Source organism: Panulirus ornatus, chromosome 35 (assembly GCF_036320965.1).
Source record: "Panulirus ornatus isolate Po-2019 chromosome 35, ASM3632096v1, whole genome shotgun sequence".
Taxonomy (NCBI): Eukaryota; Metazoa; Arthropoda; class Malacostraca; order Decapoda; family Palinuridae; genus Panulirus; species Panulirus ornatus.
This window is the reverse complement of record NC_092258.1, coordinates 14,528,476-14,554,172: the sequence shown is the minus strand read 5'-3', so window position 1 is coordinate 14,554,172 and position 25,697 is coordinate 14,528,476. Positions and strand designations below refer to the sequence as shown.

The 25,697-nt window shown below is 46.0% G+C and overlaps 1 protein-coding gene across 4 annotated transcripts in view; it reads left to right on the top strand.

Annotated features, from left to right (window-relative positions):
* The first annotated feature begins 1,898 nt into the window (after positions 1-1,898).
* stan (Protocadherin-like wing polarity protein stan) overlaps positions 1,899-25,697 on the top strand; it is an 829,362-nt gene continuing 805,563 nt past the window's right edge. The window contains exon 1 of one of the 4 annotated variants that reach the window (XM_071683113.1): positions 1,899-5,633. In XM_071683113.1, coding sequence (XP_071539214.1) covers positions 2,235-5,633 — 3,399 coding nt within the window. In that variant the 5' untranslated portion in view covers positions 1,899-2,234. The remainder of the gene's footprint in view (positions 5,634-25,697) is intronic. The other 3 variants (XM_071683110.1, XM_071683111.1, XM_071683109.1) reach the window with 3 other exon arrangements.

The window sequence follows — 25,697 nt, the reverse complement described above, 5'->3', positions numbered from 1 at the left end:
GGTGTAGAACTCCCTACCAGTACGGTATACAATGGGGCCCCATGGATACAATATAAAGTACAGTATAAAGTACAGTATAAAGTATACAGTATAAAGTAGGACCCTACATGTGTAGAACTCCCTCCCCGTGATAAACTAGGGCATCATGGATGTAGAACTTCTTCACTGTACAGAATGAAGCAAGACCCCACGAGTGCACATCTCTCTTTCTGTACAGTACAAAGTAGGTTCTTACAAAAGTACTTACACTCACTTGCATAACTGTCTTACCTACCGTTGAAGCTGGTAATCATGATTAAGTGATCATATAAGTAACCACATTTACCCTTCAAAATCGAAACGTTTCTCAAACTTCAGAGCCTGTGGACATGTACAAACATCTCTACCTATACACGTGTACAAGCATCGGAAAGTGTACACATACACAAACATCGGAGAGTGTACATATGCACAAACATAGGAACCTGTACATATACGCAAACTTCGGAACCTGTACACATGCGGAAACATCACAACTTGTACACATGTACAAACAACGGAACCTGCACACATGCACAAACATCACAACCTGTAAAATGCACAAACAACGGAACCTGTACACATGCACAAACATCACAACCTGTAGAATGCACAAACAACGGAACCTGTACACATGAACAAACATCGCAACCTATACACATGCGCAAACATCGGAACCTGTACATCTGCGTAAACATCAGAACCAGTACACATATGCAAACATCGAAACCTCTACACATTTGCAAACACCGGAACCTGTACACATGTGCTAACAACGAAACCTGGACACATGTGCAAACACAAGAACCTTACACATGCACAAACATCACAGCCTGTACACATGCGCAAACAATGGAACCTGTACACATATGCAAACATCGGAACCTATACAAATGCGCAAACATTGAAATCTGTACACCTACGCAAATATCGGAACCTGTACACATGTGCAAACATCGGAATCTATACACATGCGCAAACATTGGAACCTTTACACATGCGCAAACATCGCAACCTATACAAATGCGCAAACATTGGAACCTGCACACATTCACAAACATATGAACCTGTACACATGCGCAAACATATGAACCTGTACACATGTCCAAACATCGGAACCTATAGACATGTGTAAACATCGAAACCTGTGCACATGCACAAACATAGGAACCTGTTCATATTTGCATACATCGGAATCTGCACATGCACAAACATCGATACTGTACACGTATACAAACATCGGAAGCTGTACACATGTTCAAACATCACACCGTGTATAATGGTGTTCGTCTGTACGTTATGATGTTTGTGTAATTTTCTGTACTGTGAAGTTTGTACATGTTTTGTGCGAATAACATTCTAGACACGCATTAAACAGTATAGTCCACACAAAGACAAACATCACAATCCACAAAAATACACCATCACAACATTCAGACGAATATGATGAGAATCTGCGCCCACACCAACAACAACCTACACATGTACGTAAGCTACACAATGTACGGCTGCGCAAGCGCCACAACTTGTACGCAAACACACGCACCCACCCACACACACACACACACACACAATTACCAGTACACCAACATCAGCGTCAATACACAAACTAACATGGCAGTCACCACATACACACAGACATCACCGTCTACACATGTGCGTAGCCATAACCACCTTCACAAGGAAAGCAATCTGTTGTGAATACTCTGGACTGGACTTCCTCGACTCTAGAGTAAAATAGCGACCCACTTGTAGGCATTACCCTGATAGTGTGACTGGACCCGCTGTGAGTTGCCGGTCGCCGCCATACACACTTTGTTCCATTTGTTTGATATATGAATTTAATTTCTCTTCCACAGCAGTCCTGTGTTACCGTCATAATAGTTAAAACTGAAGACGGGAAAATCTGTCTGAAGTATACAAGGTAGTGGGAGTGTCGGGCAGCGAGAAGCGTGTTAGCGCGAGAAGGTCGAGTCGGGGTTCGTGATCCAGACGTTCGCCAGTGTGGAGTAAGGTAGTGTGCGGGTCGGATGTGTTTGTCGTTCCATCTCCATGATGCCTGTGCCAGTGTCCTCAGGCCACGCCCCTGATACAGTGCTTGGTGTTGCTACTGCAGTGTATCACCTGCAGATCAGTTGATTAGTTACTCTAGCGTGGTAGAGAATGTTAATGTGATTATCGTATGGTTTTGTGTTGGTTTAGTGTTTAGTGCAAACATGAGGTGGGAGTGGTTACTGTTGTTGGTGGCCATGGCGCCAGTATGGGGGTTTATGGTTATGGTACCTGACACAACCCCCGTGGGACGCCAGGTCTTCCTCACCGGCCTGGACGGTCCCACTCGCTACAAGCTGGACTCTCGGAGGACAGCGAGCTACGTCCACAGATACTTCCACGTGGACCGCTCTACGGGTGCAGTCACTGTCAAGCGCCGGCTGGACTGTACAGGCACCTTCTACACTAACCCCGTCACCTTATGGATGGAAGCGTGGTCGGAACGGACGGGGGCGCCTCTGGACTACGTCAATGTGCCCCTCCGTCTGTTGATTTCGGGTGACGCCTGTCAACACCACACCGCCCTCCTTCAGCGGGAAGTTGCATCCTGGGTAGACACGGCGGCGCTATCTCTGCCCTTGCCCGACCCCGACCCCTCCGATCCGTACAGACTTTGCATGAGGCGTTCGCAAGTGATTTTGAGAATCCCCTCCCTCCTGCCACGGTCACTCCAGACGTGCAAGCTGGACTATACCTCAGTCTCTGACCATCGTGTCACGGTAGAGCCGCACGGCGGTGACTTGGTCAGCCGCTACGACACGTGTCTGACGGGGGTGACCAGGATCAAGTTAGGACTGAGAATGACCTGTCCTGGACTGGCGGCGCCTTATGATCACAACTTACTACTGGTGTTGCATAACGCGGTCACCGACGATGCTGGGCACATTCGTCGTATTCGTCGTCAGATGCAGACTGCGGCACCATACTTCGAGCGCACTCTCGAGGTGGCTCATGTATTAGAGGAGTCGGAAAAGGGTACGACTGTGACCACAGTAACGGCCACTGATCCTGAAAATGCCCCACTCACCTATTCCATCGAGGCCGTGCTGGATGCGCGTTCACAGAGAATGTTTGAGATCGACCCCACTTCTGGCCTGGTTACAACCAAGACTCGTCTTAACAGGGAGCTCGTCGACGTCCACTACTTCCGCGTAAAGGCTGTAGATAAAGCGTCTTCACCCCCACGATCAGCCACCACCACTCTGCAGATCAATGTTGACGATGCCAACGACCACGAACCCGTGTTCGAGCGTGAAGAGTACGACACATCGGTGCGAGAATCTACCAGCGTGGGTTCCACTGTTCTCACTGTCCGAGCGACAGATGAAGACGCTGGCCCCAACGCCGACCTGCGATACACCATACTCAATCCTACTGGTGCCAACGAAGTGTTTCGCATAGATCCTAAATCAGGTGAACTGTCGACCCGTTTGCCACTGGACCGTGAGGAACATTCCCTCTACACATTAACCGTCCAGGCGGAGGACCAGGGTCCTGCCCAACATCGCCTCACAGCCACGGCGCAGATCATCATCTCCGTCCTGGACGAAAACGACAACTACCCACAGTTCACGGAGAACACATACACGGTGGAGGTGCCAGAAGACATCAGCGCTGCCGCCTCCCCCGTCATCGCTCACATCCAGGCTAGCGATCACGACAGCGGCAAGAATGGACAGGTGCGCTACGCAATCATCGGTGGCAACACAGCAGGACATTTTACCATCGATGGTTTGTCTGGTGAAGTCCGCGTAGCCTCTCCGCTGGATCACGAGACTAACCGTCACTACCGCCTCGTCATCCGGGCCCAGGACGGCGGTTCACCCCCACGATCCAACACAACGCAACTCCTCGTGAATTTACGGGATGTGAATGACAACTCTCCAAGATTTTATACCCCGCTGTTCCAGGAAACCGTCCAGGAGAATGTTCCAGTTGGGTATTCAATCGTTCGCGTCCAAGCTTTTGACAATGACGCCGGTGATAACGCGCTTCTGACCTACAACATTGAAGGTGGCGGCAAGAACCTTCCTGTAGAAGTGGAGGAGTCGACAGGCTGGGTATTAACTCGGCGAGAATTAGACAGAGAAGAGAACCATCACTACACCTTCACTGTAGTAGCGCGGGACCATGGCGACCCACCCCAGTCAGCCTCTGCCACGGTCATCTTGCAGATTCAGGACCAGAACGATAACGACCCCGTCTTTGAGCCCAAGAACTATCAGGAGACGGTTAGCGAGAGCGACAACCCAGGGACACCCGTAGTCACAATCACGGCTTCGGACAAGGATGAGAACCCGCGATTACACTACGCCATAACAACAGGGAATGAGCGTGGTCGCTTCTCCATTACAGCACAGAATGGACGAGGTCTCATCTCCCTGGCTCAACCCTTAGACTATAAACAAGAACAAAGATACATCTTGACGGTGACGGCTACGGACGCCGGCGGCCGTTACGACACCGCCACCGTTTACGTCAACGTGAGCGACGCCAACACATTCCCACCACAATTTGAGAACACACCGTATTCTGCTATTATATACGAAGACGCCCCGGAGGGCAGCACCGTGATCATGGTGGAGGCCTCTGACGGCGATACTGGCGAGAACGCTCGCATCACTTACTCCCTCAGCGGCGAGTCAGTTCCAGAGTTTGTGATCCATCCCAGCACGGGCGCCATCACTACCACTAAACCCCTGAACCGTGAGGCGCAAGGCGGCTATCTCCTCACCGTCACGGCCCGCGATAACGGCACCCCGGCACTCTCGGACACCACCGACGTCGAAATCACTGTCGTTGACGTTAATGACAACGCACCAGTATTCAGTGAACCGTCGTACCGCGCGTCCATACTAGAAGACGCCACGATTGGAGCGTCCGTTATTCAAATAAAGGCTAGTGACGCCGACGCGGGACGCAACGGCAGGGTCAAGTATTCTTTCGAAGGTGGAAATAATGGTAACGGCGCCTTTACGCTGGACTCGACTTCAGGTGTGGTGAGGACGGCACGCTTGCTGGACCGCGAGTCGGTGGAACAATACTCCCTCGTGGCCCTGGCGGTGGACCACGGCGTCCCGGAGCGGTCGTCGTCAGTGACAGTGCTAGTGGACGTGGAGGACGTTAACGACAACCCTCCCATATTTGACACCGATGGTATTCACTTGTACATTGCGGAGAACTCACCGGTGGGGTCGACGGTGGGCGATATTCGGGCCAGGGATCCCGACTCCGGCCGCAACGCCCTCATCCAGTACAGCATCACAAACGTCTTGGATGCCAAGAGCTTCAGCATGGTCGCTCACCCGTCTGAAGGCCGCGCAGAACTGGTTACCCGCATCGATCTCGACTACGAGTCCCCGAAGAAGAAGTACAAATTGAACGTGTTGGCCACATCACCGCCTCTACGTTCGGACATCCTGGTCACTGTGCATGTGGTGGACATCAACGACAACGCTCCCGTGCTTTCTGACTTCCGCATCATCTTCAACAACTTTGAGAACCACTTCCCCGTCGGTCCCATCGGCCGCGTGCCCGCCATGGACGACGACGTGACGGACCAGGTAAGGATAATGGGATAAAGTCATTAGACAGTTGGTGCGACCTTGGTAATTACTGACCTCCCGACCCTTTTTTCCTCAGCCAGAAGCTTACCTGACCAGACGTGCCTTTGTGACACCCTCGAAGCTTGCCTTCAACCATGTTAGCTTTATAATTCTTTACAATCTTCTTCCATCAAACATTGCAGTTATGTTAGTTTATTGTTGGTATATACTGATATAATCAGACGAAAGAAAAAAGTATTCATTCCTAGAATGCAGTTATGTCGCACACTCGAGAAAAATGTATCTTCCCGGATGGGTTCAATGAATTTCGAAATGATCAGTACAACTAGTGTTGTCTCTGTAGGGTTGGTAAGCGTGAATGTGAGACAAATTCCCTGATATTATGGTAGCCCTATTCTAGTTATTTCCATCGAAATAGAAATTAATATAACATTTATTACGGCAAATGACAAGAAAAAAGCTAACAGTTGATGACATCACAATATCGTGTAAGCAGGGCTACCAATATGAGGCCAGACCAATTGGAATTTCTCAGAATACTTCGTCCGTTGTTTCATATTGTATCACACAGAAATGTGGTAAGATATTGTTGGAAGATACTGGTAGTGACTAAGTGTCTGAATATTGTGTGAATTCATCTTTGTTAATGAGGCCAACGGTGTTGAACTGTATCTCTTTGTATTAATAGCTATGACCTGCTGGCTGTGGGCATTATCCTGGTGAGCGATCATATAGCACATCTATGCACGCATACCCTTCACGGTCTAGCACATTGTTGTGTGTACACTAAGTTCTTCCAGCCTTTACCTGTACTTTTATTTTTACCATTATTATTATTATTATTATTATTATTATTATTATTATTATTATTAGTACACAAGGTAGAGAGATGGAGTCCCATAGCGGCCAGGGTGGTCCCTTCTGCCGCGAGGTTAAGTAAGACATTTTGCCAACAATGGCCAGGAGGCCTGGCGGAGCCTGAGGGTTAGGTCCTGGAACAGGCGTAGCGAACACTAACGCCTTACTAACACCCACAGTGGTGGTGGCGATGCGTGACTCTCACCTGCATACCCTCACCGTGGTGTACACATCCTTGAACTGGTAGCAGCAGTGCGTGAGGATGGTGTGGAGGTCTTACCATCGTATGGTTGTTTAGAGACGAGACCGTGAGGAGCAGCGAGCGGCAGGGCAAGGCTGGCGGCCCACCACCAGGGTGGTCCAAGGCTCATCACTCGTGGCCGTTACCACGCGTAACCATCCCCTTCCCCTCCACACACACACACACACACACACACCGGACCCAGATCGACCTCATATCTTTCAAGTGATCTAAAGTGAATCGACTCTTCGAGTCCTGCAATATCGAGCAAGTTGTGTATGTAAAGATGATGGCGAGGGTAATGTGTGGGGCCTCACAGACGGATGACTTAATCCTGGTGTGTGGCCGAAGGTTGGGGTTTCGGCCCTGCCCAGAGTTAATGAAGATCATGTCGTAGCTTCGTCAAGTTCCCTCACACCCTCTGCTTACCCAGGCCAAGAACCAGGTCGCCACCTGTGATTTTAAGACTTGTTAGTATAGACTTTCTGGCTGTTAAGTGCCTGTAGTCCTAAGATAGATTGATTTGAATTGTGCCGGTGTCCCCGGCAAGTCTACTGTGCACACCATGCTCATCCTTGTGAGCGATGGCGCAAAAGGAGGCATCTCTCATCCCTGAATACATACGATACACATACATAGAATTAATTAGACGTCCCATCGAAGACATTAACTTCCGTCCAGAAGTTTAAGTTTTCTGCGAACACATTGAGTGTCGAGTTAGGCCTTATTATGTGTAGGCACGACAAACTAACCTCACGTGACACATCAACTGTATCACATAAACGCCAGTATTTTTAAAGAAAAGATTCGTGGAACGTGTAGAGGCGCCTCCAGCTGTTCCCTGGGCTCTGGCTACAGTTTGGGAGTCCCCCTCACTGCTGGACATGACGCAGGAGTGCATAATAAACTCGACGCTCTTGCTTCAAAAATCGAAATCCAGCTGTGTTAACTGTATGAATAATGAACCTTTGTGCACACCCGAGGTCTTTCATTTATTACTATTTTTCATGTACATTTATCACTGCAGCTAGAAAACAGATATTTCGGTTATTTATGTTTACTTTTACCCAGTAGGTTAGTAATGATTTATGAGTGAAGTGTGAGTCGTGAGTGGCTGCGGTAGTCAGGAGAGTTTTAGGGGAAGCCACTGGGAAGTGTGGCCAGAGAGGAGGTCCTCGAGGACAGAAATAAAAGCCATTTTATTTGGAATCAAATCGACCAGTGATACAGACGTCTGTTTTTATTATTCCAACCGGCACTGATTTGGTTCAGACGTAGTGAGACCGAACTGGCTCAGCAGGTCTGCTCAGGGTTGGTGACCTAAGGAGCGGATTCGCATCGCAAGTTTGAACTCCTTTGAAAACAATAATGTCAGAGTTAGAAAAGAAATTGTTTGAAAGAAAAGTGTTGCGGATTACTCCATTACTAAATGTGTCCTATACAAAGTACTAGGTTAGCAGCGCCCTACCGCTGGGATGAGAGGTGGGGAAGGATACCTCACCTGCTGTTGGCGACTTTATATTACGGCGGAAATTGTTTGTTGTGATGAATACGTCGAGAGCTGGCCCTGGGGCGGTCGGTGGTAGTAGTCTTGCTGAATACCCGGGTCCCAGCGGCTCCAGATCTTAGCTTTCTGTCTGTGGCTGGGGCGATGGTATGGTGAACACTGAAGAGGGGCGGCCACTGGAGCTCAGGTTACTCCTGCCCGCCCACTCTACCGCGCTGAGTAGGGGGGAGCAAGGAGGGTGAATGGGGGATATAGGACAGGAAGGCAGGCGGGGACGAGGATGATAATGGCGGGACGGTAGAATGGGACGTGCACAACTGGTGAAGAGGGACATGAAGCCATAGGGGAAGGCGAACGAGGGTGGAGTAGGGTGCTCACGTGGGCCCAGGCTGAAGGGGGAGGATTGTAACCAGGGGAAGTAGGAGAGTCTGAGAGGAAACGAGAGGAATTCCTGGATGTTCTGGTGGCGGAAGGGAGGTGCTGGAAATATTGTATTATTTCGGCATCTGACTCCTTGCAGCCTTGTAGTCGTAAGACACTTGTGTATCTTACTGCAGCTGGTTACTACTTAGGATGCTGACGCAACGCTGACCATTAGCATATGATGTCACCACTATGATATGCAAAGATCATGACTAGGACACAGCTGAAGGAGGTGTAGGAGAAACTTGAGAGCCAGGGAGAGGGGGCACCACACACCAGGGTAGGAACGATGATAGAGGCGCGTCGTAAGTGGGGCGTTAAGACTAAATCATCATCCCCTTCCGTGATGACTGTCTTGTTTCCGCTACAGCAGAGAATTACTAACACTCGCAGCCCTGAGACCCCACATTGCCGCTGCGGGAGGAGCCGCTGCTCCACAGTGAACACGAGAAGGAAGCCACCTGCATGATCACTACCTCAGATGATGGACCTCACAAAGAGTTCCTTAATGAAATGATCCAGAGCTGATGCTGGTGTACCGCAGTGGTGTGGGCTGGGTGAGTGGCCCAGTCGGCCGGGTGTACGATGATTACACGAGCCGGGGGCTCTTGGCCAGGGGATCCCGACTGAGGTTGGCCAGGTTTGAGGAGGGAATCCCGACCGTGGTTGGCCAAGCTTGACTGGAAGCTCCCGAAAGGGGTTGGCCAAGTTTGGTTAGGTTGCTCTCGACCGGGTTTGGCCAAGCTTTACTGGAAGCTCCCGACTGGATATGGCCAAGCTTGATTAGGGACTCTCGACTGGGGTTGGCCAAGTTTGAAAGGGGATTCCCAACCGGAGTTGGCCAAGCTTGACGGGAGGCTCCGAACAGGGGTTGACCAAGCTTGGTTAGAGGCTCTTAAACGGGTTTGGCCAAGCTTGGTTAGGGGTTCCGGACTGATGTTATATAAATTTGACTGGGGGTTCCCTACCAGGGTTGGCCAAGCTTGTTCACGCCTTCAGAACAGAAAGCTTGAGCGTAGCCGGGAAGTATATAGACGTGGGAAAAGGCTCTTTGATGCCAGTGTCACGCTAAGAGTCGAGGGTGAAAGCAGTAGTGTATAGCAGGAAGTTTGCAGCTAACGAGTGTGATGATCAGGATAAAGGTTTGACTTACCCTAGTGCGTAGGGATTGGGTTGATAAGGACAGGAGTGCGTATGAAATGAAGTTTATGATTACATGTTGACGCTACAAACACTAATGTTTGTTGTGTCAAGATGGCTACTCTGTGCTCTGCACTTTACATTGTAATAATCGTAGCATTAGCTGTTCTTTAATTAACTTGGCAATGGATGAAGAAATTCATAACATTATGGTAAACTAAGCAATATTCGACTACACTTTGTGTTAGTTTTGTAAAGACACAGATGGAAAACATAAGAAATGTGGTATTCCAGTATCCCCAGGAAGAGTGAAAGATGATTAGAAAGTTGGAAAAATTACTCATGAAAATAGTAAATAAATCTGTTGTCTTCTATAAACAATTAAAGAAAACCTGCTCCCCTAGGAGGAATGGGATGTATTTAGGGAATCAGTGATGGATTGCGCAAAAGATGCTTGTGGCATGAGAAGTGTGGCAGGTGGGTTGATTAGAAAGGGTAGTGAGTGGTGGGATGAAGAAGTAAGATTATTAGTGAAAGAGAAGAGACAGGCATTTGGACGATTTTTGCAGGGAAAAAATGAAATTGAGTGGGGGATGTATAAAAGAAAGAGACAGGAGGTCAAGAGAAAGGTGCAAGAGGTGAAAAAGAGGGCAAATGAGAGTTGGGGTGAGAGAGTATCATTAGATTTAAGGGAGAATAAAAAGATGTTTTGGAAGGAGGTAAATAAAGTGCGTAAGACAAGGGAGCAAATGGGAACTTCAGTGAAGGGCGCTAATGGGGAGGTGATAACAAGTAGTGGTGATGTGAGAAGGAGATGGAGTGAGTATTTTGAAGGTTTGTTGAATGTGTTTGATGATAGAGTGGCAGATATAGGGTGTTTTGGTCGAGGTGGTGAGCAAAGTGAGAGGGTTAGGGAAAATGATTTGGTAAACAGAGAAGAGGTAGTAAAAGCTTTGCGGGAGATGAAAGCCGGCAAGACAGCAGGTTTGGATGGTATTGCAGTGGAATCTATTAAAAAAGGGGGTGACTGTATTGTTGACTGATTTTGGTAAGGTTATTTAATGTATGTATGACTCATGGTGAGGTGCCTGAGGATTGGCGGAATGCGTGCATAGTGCCATTGTACAAAGGCAAAAGGGATAAGAGTGAGTGCTCAAATTACAGAGGTATAAGTTTGTTGAGTATTCCTGGTAAATTATATGGGAGGGTATTGATTGAGAGGGTGAAGGCATGTACAGAGCATCAGATTGGGGAAGAGCAGTGTGGTTTCAGAAGTGGTAGAGGATGTGTGGATCAGGTGTTTGCTTTGAAGAATGTATGTGAGAAATACTTAGAAAAGCAAATGGATTTGTATGTAGCATTTATGGATCTGGAGAAGGCATGCGATAGAGTTGATAGAGATGCTCTGTGGAAGGTATTAAGAATATATGGTGTGGGAGGCAAGTTGTTAGAAGCAGTTAAAAGTTTTTATCGAGGATGTAAGGTATGTGTACGTGAAGGAAGAGAGGAAAGTGATTGGTTCTCAGTGAATGTAGGTTTGCGGCAGGGATGTGTGATGTCTCCATGGTTGTTTAATTTGTTTATGGGTGGGGTTGTTAGGGAAGCGAATGCAAGAGTTTTGGAAAGAGGGGTAAGTATGAAATCTGTTGTGGATGAGAGAGCTTGGGAAGTGAGTCAGTTGTTGTTCGCTGATGATACAACGCTGGTGACTGAATCATTTGAGAAACTGCAGAAGCTGGTGACCGAGTTTGGTAAAGTGTGTGAAAGAAGAAAGTTAAGAGTAAATGTGAATAAGAGCAAAGTTATTAGGTACAGTAGGGTTGAGGGTCAAGTCAATTGGGAGGTAAGTTTGAATGGAGAAAAACTGGAGGAAGTAAAGTGTTTTAGATATCTGGGAGTGGATCTGGCAGCGGATGGAACCATGGAAGCGGAAGTGAATCATAGGGTGGGGGAGGGGGCGAAAATCCTGGGAGCCTTGAAGAATGTGTGGAAGTCGAGAACATTATCTCGGAAAGCAAAAATGGGTATGTTTGAAGGAATAGTGGTTCGAACAATGTTGTATGGTTGCGAGGCGTGGGCTATGGATAGAGTTGTGCGCAGGAGGGTGGATGTGCTGGAAATGAGATGTTTGAGGACAATGTGTGGGGTGAGGTGGTTTGATCGAGTAAGTAATGTAAGGGTAAGAGAGATGTGTGGAAATAAAAAGAGCGTGGTTGAGAGAGCAGAAGAGGGTGTTTTGAAGTGGTTTGGGCACATGGAGAGAATGAGTGAGGAAAGATTGACCAAGAGGATATATGTGTCGGAGGTGGAGGGAACGAGGAGAAGTGGGAGACCAAATTGGAGGTGGAAAGATGGAGTGAAAAAGATTTTGAGTGATCGGGGCCTGAACATGCAGGAGGGTGAAAGGCGTGCAAGGAATAGAGTGAATTGGATCGATGTTGTATACCGGGATTGACGTGCTGTCAGTGGAATGAATCAGGGCATGTGAAGCGTCTGGGGTAAACCATGGAAAGTTGTGTGGGGCCTGGATGTGGAAAGGGAGCTGTGGTTTCGGGCATTATTGCATGACAGCTAGAGACTGAGTGTGAACGAATGGGGCCTTTGTTGTCTTTTCCTAGTGCTACCTCGCACACATGAGGGGGGAGGGGGATGGTATTCCATGTGTGGCGAGGTGGCGATGGGAATGAATAAAGGCAGACAGTGTGAATTGTGTGCATGCGTATATATGTATGTGTCTGTGTGTGTATATATATGTGTACATTGAGATGTATAGGTATGTATATTTGCGTGTGTGGACGTGTATGTATATACATGTGTATGGGGGTGGGTTGGGCCATTTCTTTCGTCTGTGTCCTTGCGCTACCTCGCAAACGCGGGAGACAGCGACAAAGCAAAAAAAAGATAATAATCACATAAAACCCTCCAACAGCCAGGATATGAACCCAGGACCTTTTATGTGGTAGTCGGGAACGCTAACGGCTAGGCTACGATCGTCCTTAGTAGGGAAATAACTATTCGATTACAAGTAACCGAATACACGTTGTCACACATTCATGAGCAACGGGGTCTACACAGGTCAAATCCCAGCAGCTAGCATTTTACCGAACCTTACTGTACAAACGCGGAGGTATATGAGCGAGGTCACAGTTGCTAGAAAAGACATGACGAGGTAGAGAGCTCCAGAGCTTCGAGGTGTAAGGAAAGAAACAGATATGAATGCTGCCCCTTACCCCTTGAGTTGCCAATGGCGACACAGGAATTATGTGATGTAGTGTGGTAACTTGCCGAGTAATGCGTGGTCTAAGTAATGGCTGAGTAACAAATGAACTACCATAAAGACGTAGAGCAATTGGGTCAAGTTGGGAGGTTAGACTGTGAAGGTTGATAAGTCGAACTGCTTTTGACTCTGTGTGTTAAATATAGTGTTAGATCTTCCCTAGATTTGAGAGCAGTAATCCATAAAAAGACAGGGTCAATCAATCCTTTATATAAATAAAGAAACTGTTTGGAAGGAAAGAATGAAATGTAACCTGAGACTGGTTGGCCCGTTAAGATGTATGCAGAAAATTCACAAAAGAACATATGATTTACGAACATGGGGTAGCCACAAGGATAATGAAACGCAAAGATCGAGCGCACTCATGATCATTCACATCTTCAGAGGAATACAGAGAAAATGAACAAATGTAGGTTTAAAGACAGGCGTATGACCTCGCCCGTGGAGCGTCGGGCGAGAAGGTCAAGTAAACGATGTGATCACCAGAGACGTGGTTCGGGTCACCCGATGAGCTGACTCCTCTCTGGTAATCACTTTCTTGCCCTTCCCACCTGACCCTCACCCATTGAGGCCATGCGCCTTACATGCTGTATATATATATATATATATATATATATATATATATATATATATATATATATATATATATATATATATATTATTATTATTATTATTATTTTGCTTTGTCGCTGTCTCCCGCGTTAGCGAGGTAGCGCAAGGAAACAGACGAAAGAAATGGCCCAACCCACCCACATACACATGTATATACATACACGTCCACACACGCAAATATACATACCTATACATCTCAATGTACATATATATATACACACACACAGACATATACATATATACACATGTACATAATTCCTACTGTCTGCCTTTATTTATTCCCATCGCCACCTCGCCACACATGGAATAACAACCCCCTCCTCCCTCATGTGTGCGAGGTAGCGCTAGGAAAAGACAACAAAGGCCCCATTCGTTCAAACTCAGTCTCTAGCTGTCATGTAATAATGCACCGAAACCACACCTCCCTTTCCACATCCAGGCCCCACACAACTTTCCATGGTTTACCCCAGACGCTTCACATGCCCTGGTTCAATTCACTGACAGCACGTCGACCCCGGTATACCACATCGTTCCAATTCACTCTATTCCTTGCACGCCTTTCACCCTCCTGCATGTTCAGGCCCCGATCACTCAAAATCTTTTTCACTCCATCTTTCCACCTCCAATTTGGTCTCCCACTTCTCCTCGTTCCCTCCGCCTCTGACACATATATCCTCTTTGTCAATCTTTCCTCACTCATTCTCTCCATGTGACCAAACCATTTCAAAACACCCTCTTCTGCTCTCTCAACCACGCTCTTTTTATTTCCACACATTTCTCTTACCCTATTATTACTTACTCGATCACACCACCTCACACCACATATTGCCCTCAGACATCTCATTTCCAGCACATCCACCCTCCTGCGCACAACTCTATCCATAGCCCACGCCTCGCAACCATACAGCATTGTTGGAACCACTATTCCTTCAAACATACCCATTTTTGCTTTCCGAGATAATGTTCTCGACTTCCACACATTCTTCAAGGCTCCCAGAATTTTCGCCCCCTCCCCCACCCTATGATTCACTTCCGCTTCCATGGTTCCATCCGCTGCCAGATCCACTCCCAGATATCTAAAACACTTTACTTCCTCCAGTTTTTCTCCATTCAAACTTACCTCCCAATTGACTTGACCCTCAACCCTACTGTACCTAATAACCTTGCTCTTATTCACATTTACTCTTAACTTTCTTCTTTCACACACTTTACCAAACTCAGTCACCAGCTTCTGCAGTTTCTCACAAGAATCAGCCACCAGCGCTGTATCATCAGCGAACAACAACTGACTCACTTCCCAAGCTCTCTCATCCCCAACAGACTTCATACTTGCCCCTCTTTCCAAAACTCTTGCATTCACCTCCCTAACAACCCCATCCATAAACAAATTAAACAACCATGGAGACATCACACACCCCTACCGCAAACCTACATTCACTGAGAACCAATCACTTTCCTCTCTTCCTTCACGTACACATGCCTTACATCCTCGATAAAAACTTTTCACTGCTTCTAACAACTTGCCTCCCACACCATATATTCTTAATACCTTCCACAGAGCATCTCTATCAACTCTATCATATGCCTTCTCCAGATCCATAAATGCTACATACAAATCCATTTGCTTTTCTAAGTATTTCTCACATACATTCTTCAAAGCAAACACCTGATCCACACATCCTCTACCACTTCTGAAACCACACTGCTCTTCCCCAATCTGATGCTCTGTACATGCCTTCACCCTCTCAATCAATACCCTCCCATATAATTTACCAGGAATACTCAACAAACTTATACCTCTGTAATTTGAGCACTCACTCTTATCCCCTTTGCCTTTGTACAATGGCACTATGCACGCATTCCGCCAATCCTCAGGCACCTCACCATGAGTCATACCTACATTAAATAACCTTACCAACCAGTCAACAATACAGTCACCCCCTTTTTTAATAGATTCCACTGCAATACCATCCAAACCTGCTGCCTTGCCGGCTTTCATCTTCCGCAAAGCTTTTACTACCTCTTCTCTGTTTACCAAATCATTTTCCCTAACCCTCTCACTTTGCACACCACCTCGACCAAAACACCCTATATCTGCCACTCTATCATCAAACACATTCAACAAACCTTCAAAATACTCACTCCATCTCCTTCTCACATCACCACTACTTGTTATCACCTCCCCATTAGCCCCCTTCACTGAAGTTCCCATTTGTTCCCTTGTCTCACGCACTTTATTTACCTCCTTCCAAAACATCTTTTTATTCTCCCTAAAATTTAATGATACTCTCTCACCTCAACTCTCATTTGCCCTCCTTTTCACCTCTTGCACCTTTCTCTTGACCTCCTGCCTCTTTCTTTTATACATCTCCCACTCATTTGCATTTTTTCCCTGAAAAAATCGTCCAAATGCCTCTCTCTTCTCTTTCACTAATAATCTTACTTCTTCATCCCACCATTCACTACCCATTCTAATCAACCCACCTGCCACACTTCTCATGCCACAAGCATCTTTTGCGCTAGCCATCACTGCTTCCCTAAATACATCCCATTCCTCCCCCACTCCCCTTACCTCCTTTGTTCTCACCTTTTTACATTCTGTACTCAGTGTCTCCTGGTACTTCCTCACACAAGTCGCCTTCCGAAGCTCACTTACTCTCACCACTCTCTTCACCCCAACATTCTCTCTTCTTTTCTGAAACTCCTACAAATCTTCACCTTCGCCCCCACAAGATAATGATCAGACATCCCTCCAGTTGCACCTCTCAGCACATTAACATCTCTCTTTCGCGCGCCTATCAATTAACACGTAATCGAATAATGCTCTCTGGCCATCTCTCCTACTTACATACGTATACTTATGTATATCTCGCTTTTTAAACCAGGTATTCCCAATCACCAGTCCCTTTTTCAGCACATAAATCTACAAGCTCTTCACCATTTCCATTTACAACACTGAACACCCCATGTATACCAATTATTCCCTCAACTGCCACATTACTCACCTTTGCATTCAAATCACCCATCACTATAACCCGGTCTTGTGCATCAAAACCACTAACACACTCATTCAGCTGCTCTCAAAACACTTGCCTCTCATGATCTTTCTTCTCATGCCCAGGTGCATATGCACCAATAATCACCCATCTCTCTCCATCAACTTTCAGTTTTACCCATATCAATCTAGAATTTACTTTCTTACACTCTATCACATACTCCCAAACTCTTGATTTAGGAGTAGTGCTACTCCTTCCCTTGCTCTTGTCCTCTCACTAACCCCTGACTTTACTCCCAAGACATTCCCAAACCACTCTTCCCCTTTACCCTTGAGCTTCGTTTCACTCAGAGCCAAAACATCCAGGTTCCTTTCCTCAAACATACTACCTAGCTCTCCTTTTTTCACATCTTGGTTACATCCACACACATTTAGGCACCCCAATCTGAGCCTTCGAGGAGGATGAGCACTCCCCGCGTGACTCCTTCTTCTGTTTCCCCTTTTAGAAAGTTAAAATACAAGGAGGGGAGGGTTTCTTGACCCCCGCTCCCGTCCCCTTTAGTCGCCTTCTACGACACGTGAGTAATGCGTGGGAAGTATTTTTTCTCCCCTATCCCCAGGGATATATATATATATATATATATATATATATATATATATATATATATATATATATATATATATTGGAAAGGATCACAATTTTGCGCGTGATCAAGATATTCCTGTGAGTCCACGGGGAAAATGAAACACGTTAAGTTGCCAAGTGCGCTTTCGTGTAATAATCACATCATCAGGGGAAACACAAGAGAGATGTATGAGTCAGGTGATATAAATGGAAGAGACGAAGCTAGGACGCCATGTATACCAGCATATACATGTATGTATATTCTAAGTGCTGTTGCCTTGTAAGAGGTACTGTTGAAATGAACATTGGCATAGGCGACTCGGTCATTACCATAACCTCTCTCATTGTTCGAAGTTTAACTTTTCCTGCTAACTTGTTACTAGGACGCCACTCTATGGCACAACATTACATCTGTCCTATTCATCATGAAAATGTTGTTTGTATTGATCATACCTTCCTGCCGTTGTCGTAGAAGAGTCTCGCTCAGTCAGAGTCATTAATACATGTGCTCCCACGTGGCTCCTGCTTCACGGTAGACAATACACATCCTTTCTACTTTCCCACATGATCATTGCCCTGGTGAACTGAAAACAAACATGACTTTGCATAGTGACACGTTACCGAAGGTTCCATTCTCACTTTCTGGAGCATGGATGCATGAGCTCAGGCATAGTGTGGGTAATCTCGCACTTCAAGTAGTTGCTGAACCTTCCTCACTAACTGCCAGACGACTATCGATGGACGCCTTTATTCATGAGACCGCAGATGGAGAGGTCGCCATATACATTGTCAATACGCGACCCACTCCTGTCCGTCTCCGCAGAGGGACTAAGCTTGTGGAATTCTTAGAATTCTTCGTTTGGAAGTCCGGAATTCAAGACGAGGAGTTGCAGTTGAACATCCGTCTAGTCTCAGATTCAACTAACCCACCACCACCTACTCCTCCGACGTCTGACTCAGCCGTGCACGGCTCGAGTCAGCTCCCCACCATCACCCCTGACATGATTTCTCAGGAAGGATTAACCAAGCATGTTGACCAGTTGACAGACTTACGTAACCAGTGTAATGTCTACTGTTGCCTTGTCAGGAGAACCACTCGGTAGGACTCATTTGGATGCTCACACTATTAACTTACAGAACAACACACGTCCCTATTTACGTCTCAGCCTATCGATTGCCACACACGCACAGAGACATAGCAAACATACTTGTTCAGGTCATGTTGAAAGATAAGGTTATAGAGGAATCACGATCACAATGGAATTCACTACTTATGATCGTTTCCCATTACCAGTGGTATCAGAGCTTCTTCATAGCCTCGGTAACAATAAGGTATTTTCAACTTTGGATTTACTGAGCGGATTTTGGCAGATTTCGTTGTCAGAGGAAAGCCGCCCCCTGACTGCGTTCAGTACGCCAGATGGTCATTGGCAGTTTATATGCATCATGACCTTCGGTCTTCATTCCTCACCGGTCATCACCTTCTCAAGGTTAATGACTAACATTTGTCGTCACATGCTGGGCAAAGATTTCTGGGTTTATCTTGATGATATAATTGTCATGTCTCCAGACATTCCTTCTCATTTCGAAAGTCTTGAGAGAGTATTCCTTCGACTCAAGGATGCAAATCTAAAAATCAAGTTACCCAAATGTTCCTTCCTACAAACAAGAATTAATTACTTAGGTCACACCGTTGATGAAAACGGTATTCAACCTAATGCAGACTGGCCAGTCCCCTTCCACAGTAGACAAAATCAAATCCTTCCTTGGTTTAGCAGGATATTATCGAAGATTTATCGCTAATTTCGCGAAGATCGCACACCCACTCACTTCATTTTTGAAACTGGGAATTACATTCCTGTGGACTACAGCGCAGAACGATGCGTTTAACTTGCTAAAGCAACACTTGATCGAGGCGCTTATCCTTCGGTTCCCCTACTTCGAGAAACCCTTCATTTAGCACACATGCTTGTAAACAGGGTCTTGGAGCTGTACTTATGCAGGAATCAATAAGGGTAGACTTTTTCCCATAGCTTATGCGAGTTGTTCATGTTCAAGGACAGAATTGAAATACTCAGTAACCGAGTTAGAAGGCTTTCCAGTAGTCTGGGCACTCAAACATTTTAAAGAATACATGTATGGTTACCTATCACAGTTTATACAGATCACAGAGCATTGTTAAGCATTTTTCAACGACAAGATCCAATAGGAAAGTTTCATAGATGGTTTTTAACTATACAAGACTTTGATATAGATTTTCGTTTTGTTTCGGGCTCATCCAATGTAGTTGCAGACGCACATTCCCGCAGAGTGGGTGCAGTCACTGTAGACAGGTAGCCCCGTAGATTTTGATATAGAGAGGTTGAGACAGCATCAGTCAGATGACCCAATTTGGGGTCCTGTCATAGAATTCCTAGACGATCTTCCTTGGATGTTAAGACAGTTGTTCCATTTAGAAATTGTATTCAGCACAGTGAGGGAGTCTTGTGCAGGGACGCGAAATTGGGAGTGCTCGCCCAGTGTTGTTAGACAAACAAACATTCCAATAACATTAGTACAAGATTTCTTGAAGTTGGCACATGATTCACTCCAGGCCGCACACCCAGGCGCAGATACAAGCTATAAGCAAACTCGTTTGAGGTATTTTTGGCCAAAATGCAGAAGAACATTACAGATCATATTTTGAGGTGCCAAATCTGTAACACACACAAGGGAAGTCCCATTACCCCGCAAACTGTGTTGAAATATCCTGTACCTTCATACCCATGGGAAAGAGTTCATATGGACATATTATAAGGTTTTCCTGGGTCCATGGCAGGCTACACATATGGTTTAGTAATTACTGATGTTTTTACAAGATATTGTGAATGAGTCCCAGTTCAAAACAAAGACGCAGCCACGGTCGATAAGGCGTTCAAGAAACATATCTTAGACATAATGCATCGAAGATTTTAGTCACAGATGATGGAGGGGAATTTAATACCTCATTATTGAAGAACTGTGTAAGTTGTATAACTACGTGTAATATAATGGCACATCACCAAGCCTCAAATGGTCTGGCTGAAAGGTTGAACCGTAAGATCCTCCAGTGTCTTCGCACAAACATTAATTTTGATTATTATGAATGGGATGAATACCTGCCTGATAACCAATGCTCATTAAACTCAGCATATCATAAGTCGATTGGAGACACACCCTGCCACGCCTTACACGGTTTTGCTAAAGTGTTGCCGTATGACACAGTAGCGTCCCCTCCTACATGTCCAGCGATTCACAAATCAATCGTAGCAGAAAAATATCGCACGAATCAATTGATTCATCAAAGGATCAAGGAAAATCTAGGTGAAGCCACTACAACTTTCACGGATCAGGCTAATAAATCCGGACTCTTAGTAATGATGCAGGAATTTAAGTCTAGAAGTGAGGTTCCTAAACTTGACCCAGAATTTTCTGATCCTGATAGAGTCGTAGCTCATCTAAAGGGACATAAGTTTAGGGTTCGACATCTACATACAGGTGACGTTCGTGAGGAACATGATGTCCACTTGAAAGTTTTACTGTATTCTGAACATGATCATCCCGGTCTCACACCAGACAATACTCCTCAACCCTCAAAACAATATCACCTTACCACCTTCTACCACTGTTCAGTCTGTCCCCACACCAGAACCCTCACATCACCACCACAGACACATCATTAAGAACCTCGCCTTTTAAAAAGTTGCTTAGCTTATCATTTCACAGGTTCTTCCTTCTCATGTCCTTAGGGTGTCATCCTATTTATGACACCATGGCAGTACCAGGCACCCTTCTCACGGCTCCCCGCCAGGTTCACCTCGTGAGGGACACAGTTAAGCTGGGCTTGGAGGGGTCTACCTTACACTTACGATATTGTAGTGAAACCAATGAAGGCCGTACCTGGCTTACGGTTTTTGTAGGTCATCATCTGTGTCACCAGAGTCTGTCAAAACAACCTTGTGTGATGTCGCCATTTTATAAGGCTGGTTCTATTTATAGTAAGAGATTATAAGTAAATTTCTAAGTACATATGAACCTTTATATCTATCGCATGGAATCTTGTCTGACGTGTAACAGTATCAGACTTAGAGGCACATGATAACCAAAAAAAGCTTAGAATATAACTAACACTATTTGCTTAATTCAAAATACATATCATGAATCTTATTTGAAAATATTGTAATGAACTGAAGCCAATAAAGGATTTTACGAAAGGTATACTTAACACTATAACATATCTGCATAAAGACTCTATATATTGTTACGAAGTCATTGCTTATTCGAGCAAGGTCGCCAGTAACATATATATGTTACAAATACTATATTGATCCTTGTCTTTGTAAGGGCGTTAGATTTGTTATATTGCACAACTCAGGATAACGCTATCTTAACGTTATGGGGTTAAAACAAACACCAGGGTTAGAATTACTTATAATGAAAGAATTCAAATGTACAAGGTGAACACATGAATCAGGCACGAATCGTTTACGTTAACACTGAACATTAGTTAAACATTGAACATGAGTTAACATTCCAGATAAGATTTCAAACCAGGAGATCTCTTTATAACACTTTGTTCTATAACATTACACTTAGACCTGACGTGACACAGTAAACATCATCGTTACACTTAGCTAAACCTGACGTGACACAGTAAACATCATCGTTACACTTAGCTAAACCTGACGTGACACAGTAAACATCTTCGTTACACTTAGCTAAACCTGACGTGACACAGTAAACATCGTTACACTTAGCTAAACCTGACGTAACACAGTAAACATCATCGTTACACTTAGTTAAACTTGACGTGACACAGAAAACATCGTTACCTTTAGCTAAACCTGACGTGACACAGTAAACCTCATCGTTACACTTAGTTAAACTTGACGTGACACAGTAAACATCGTCGTTACACTTAGCTAAACCTGACGTGACACAGTAACATCTTACAAACTGTGGCAGCGGTGGCTACGGGTTTCGAGACAGGGAAAGCTTACATTACCTTGCTGGGCTCGGGGGCTCGGGACTGCTGAAGGAATCGACTCCCAGACGATCGTCTGAGCCTTTTATCTGAAGGACCAGCAAGGCAGGAACAGCTAGCCACGCCTCGACCCGCCACTATGGCTACTATAGGTCAGAATGACACAATTGCCCTTGATAGGTCAAAAGACTGCTTGTCACGCCCTCATCTTGACGTGATTGGCTGAAGGAGGCCTAAGGTCTGGCCCACATATTCAAACTTCTTTGCTCCCTTGTCCATGACAGCAGCGAACGTACAGGATGACATACCCCGCAGCTGGCCCCATGCTTTAACCTGACGCCGTTGACAAGGGTTTGGGTGCTAGAGGACTGGTCAACATCTGCTTCAGAAACATAATTGCTAGGACGAGTAACACGGTCAGGGAAGTGAGCTCCGAGCCGATAGCAACCACGCCTTACACCAAGGCACACCATACACAGAAACACATCATACACATATACGAACATGTGGACGCACACACACGTGTTCGTAACAATATGAGAGGAGTCATTGCGAAAAAAAATATATCACAATGATATGCAAACACAAGAAAGAGTACATGGAATAATAAATGAAAACTTAGATTAATTGGGTAAATTACAAAAGTGGATAATCATGTCAAGAAGCACAGAAAAGTATATGTCTATATGTATAGACTAAGACGTAGTACCACCTAAAAAGCATACCTCACAGAGTGAACCATTTTGACACAGTTCTTTCTGTATGGGAGATTCGTTCACCAAGGCGTCTTGGGTGTAGCGAGGTGAAGACGCGTGCAGAGTAGCGGCTCGCTAGCAAGAAAGTTGAGTGAGCGACAAGGGCTGGACCGGGCGATGCTGACGTCTGGGATGTCGCCACGCATGATGATGATGACACGTCTCTGGAGCAGTCAACAAGATGACCTCCAAGTTGGTGTGGGCTGGATCGCTGACCTTGCTTGAGACGTCTCGATGTGATGACAACACTGCTCGACTGTAGCCCTTGCTAGCGGCAGAGTGTCAGCAATGCAATAAAGGCGTATCTTCAATGCAGGTTAGGTACGGGCGATGGATTACAGGAGCGAACGCCAGGACTGTGTCAGGTAGGCTTGTATGACTACCGGGAACACCAGGCGTAGGAATATGTAGTAGATGTGACGGTCGTCTGTGGTCACGTAAGTTCTTACGTCGCTGCCACCATTTGCAAGGCTGAGTTGGTATAAAGGAGATCGGGGTTTTCTTCGTTCCGTGGCACTCACTGAAAATCAGATGGTCTTTGCAGTTTTATTAGAAAAATCAGTAGACGGTGAGAAGAAACTGGCCATTGTGACCATGACTAGTGCTGAGCCCAGCTTTTAATCTGGGCCTGACAACACCACATCATCACGTGTTTGAGCGACCTGCCTGCTCTCCCATACATCGTCTGCAGGTCCGCTTTACATGTTACACAAGACTGAGCAATACCTTGTGCTTGGTTCTTACATACTAAGCAGTGAGCCCGTGAACACAACCCATGTGATGGCACTACATATGTATAACTCACAGTGAAAGGATAAAACTTACTTCGTAAGTGAAGGGTCACCTTTGGGGAGGCTTTGTTATCAACAGCTGACGAAATCGATGCAGTCTCTTCAGAGAAATTGTCGCCTCGTAGTTCATCCTGTCCCTGCTACGGAGTGTAGCGCAACCTTGGAGCTGCAGGGTCTCCCCTGGATGGGAGGTTTTAGGGTCATTACCCCAGGACTCCTACGTGAAAGGACTTCTAGGGTTGTATGATGATAATGATGATGATCCTGTCAAGGAATTCCAGCAGCATCAGACCCATGGGTTGTTGTTGCTCGGGTGTTTGTGACTGAGCAGTTGATCAGCAAGTCAGGGATTGATGTGGCTACGGGAGGAAAGCTCGGAGGTGATTGAAGGAGAAACACCAATAGACTTTACAACATGCTGATATGAGCCGTAAATAACGTCAGTCGTAAGATGTGAACTGAAGTTTTCATTGTGTTGCTGAACGTATCTATAGCAGTGCTGTCAACACATGTAACTGGTCCATACGACAGTGATTCAGTTGAAGATCATAATGGTAATTATGTTTGTTTGTATCCATTACCGCGAGTGAACACGGGCAAACTTAGCCTTAAGTAAATGTTTTGATTGAGATTATCAAGGCCTTCGGTACTTTCGAAGACTTGTATTCATTATCTCTTCGTCTTCTCTTTTCTGAGTTAAATAAGGTTAATTCGTCATTTCGACTCGCATACGATTTGTTTCTCAGTCCGGGAACCATGATGACTGCTCGCCGCTGTACTCCCTCTGTTCAACCTGTCATTCCTCAAGTAGGGTGAACAAAACTGAACACAGTATTGGAGGTGGGAACACACGAGTGATCTGTAAAATGTGGTCATGATTTCCTTAAATTCGAAAACTCTACTTACGAATCATGGAATTTTGTTCGCCTATTTTTAGTTGGGAGGCGTCCTTACTTGTGATAGAAGGATTAATCATCTCTCATCTGCACTCCGGCTTTGTCAAACACAAAAGGAACAGCCAAACAAAAGAGACAGACGTATTCGTGTTGAGTGGCCATTTAGAAGGTGGGATCACGTGGGAGAGTAAAGGAAAAAAGATATGAATGCGAACAAATGTAAGGTGGAGTTGTAAAGCAGGTCAGATTAGGCTGTTGTGGCTGGGAGAGAGAGAGGTGAGAGGATGCTGCACAGCGTCGTACAGTCTGGCATCAAGCAGGGGTTCAGGTCCTCGTTCACTGGGGTCAACACGTCTCACCCACGAGTCTGGCATCAAGCAGGGGTTGAGGTCCTCGTTCACTGGGGTCAACACGTCTCACCCACGAGTCTGGCATCAAGCAGGGGTTGAGGTCCTCGTTCACTGGGGTCAACACGTCTCACCCACGAGTCTGGCATCAAGCAGGGGTTCAGGTCCTAGTTCACTGGGGTCAACACGTCTCACCCACGAGTATGGCATCAAGCAGGGGTTGAGGTCCTCGTTCACTGGGGTCAACACGTCTCACCCACGAGTCTGGCATCAAGCAGGGGTTGAGGTCCTCGTTCACTGGGGTCAACACGTCTCACCCACGAGTCTGGCATCAAGCAGGGGTTCAGGTCCTCGTTCACTGGGGTCAACACGTCTCACCCACGAGTCTGGCATCAAGCAGGGGTTCAGTTCCTCGTTCAAGACGGTCAACACATCTCACAGGTGTTGGAACGAACAGTGTTCACGTCTTCCGTCTCTAAGGTCAATATTAACTATCCTTGACCAGATATTAATAAGAGAGTCAGGCCATTGAGTAATTGTACTCCAAAGTATTGTCAGATGGTTCTTGTTGTCCACAGAGGGTAATTGATAT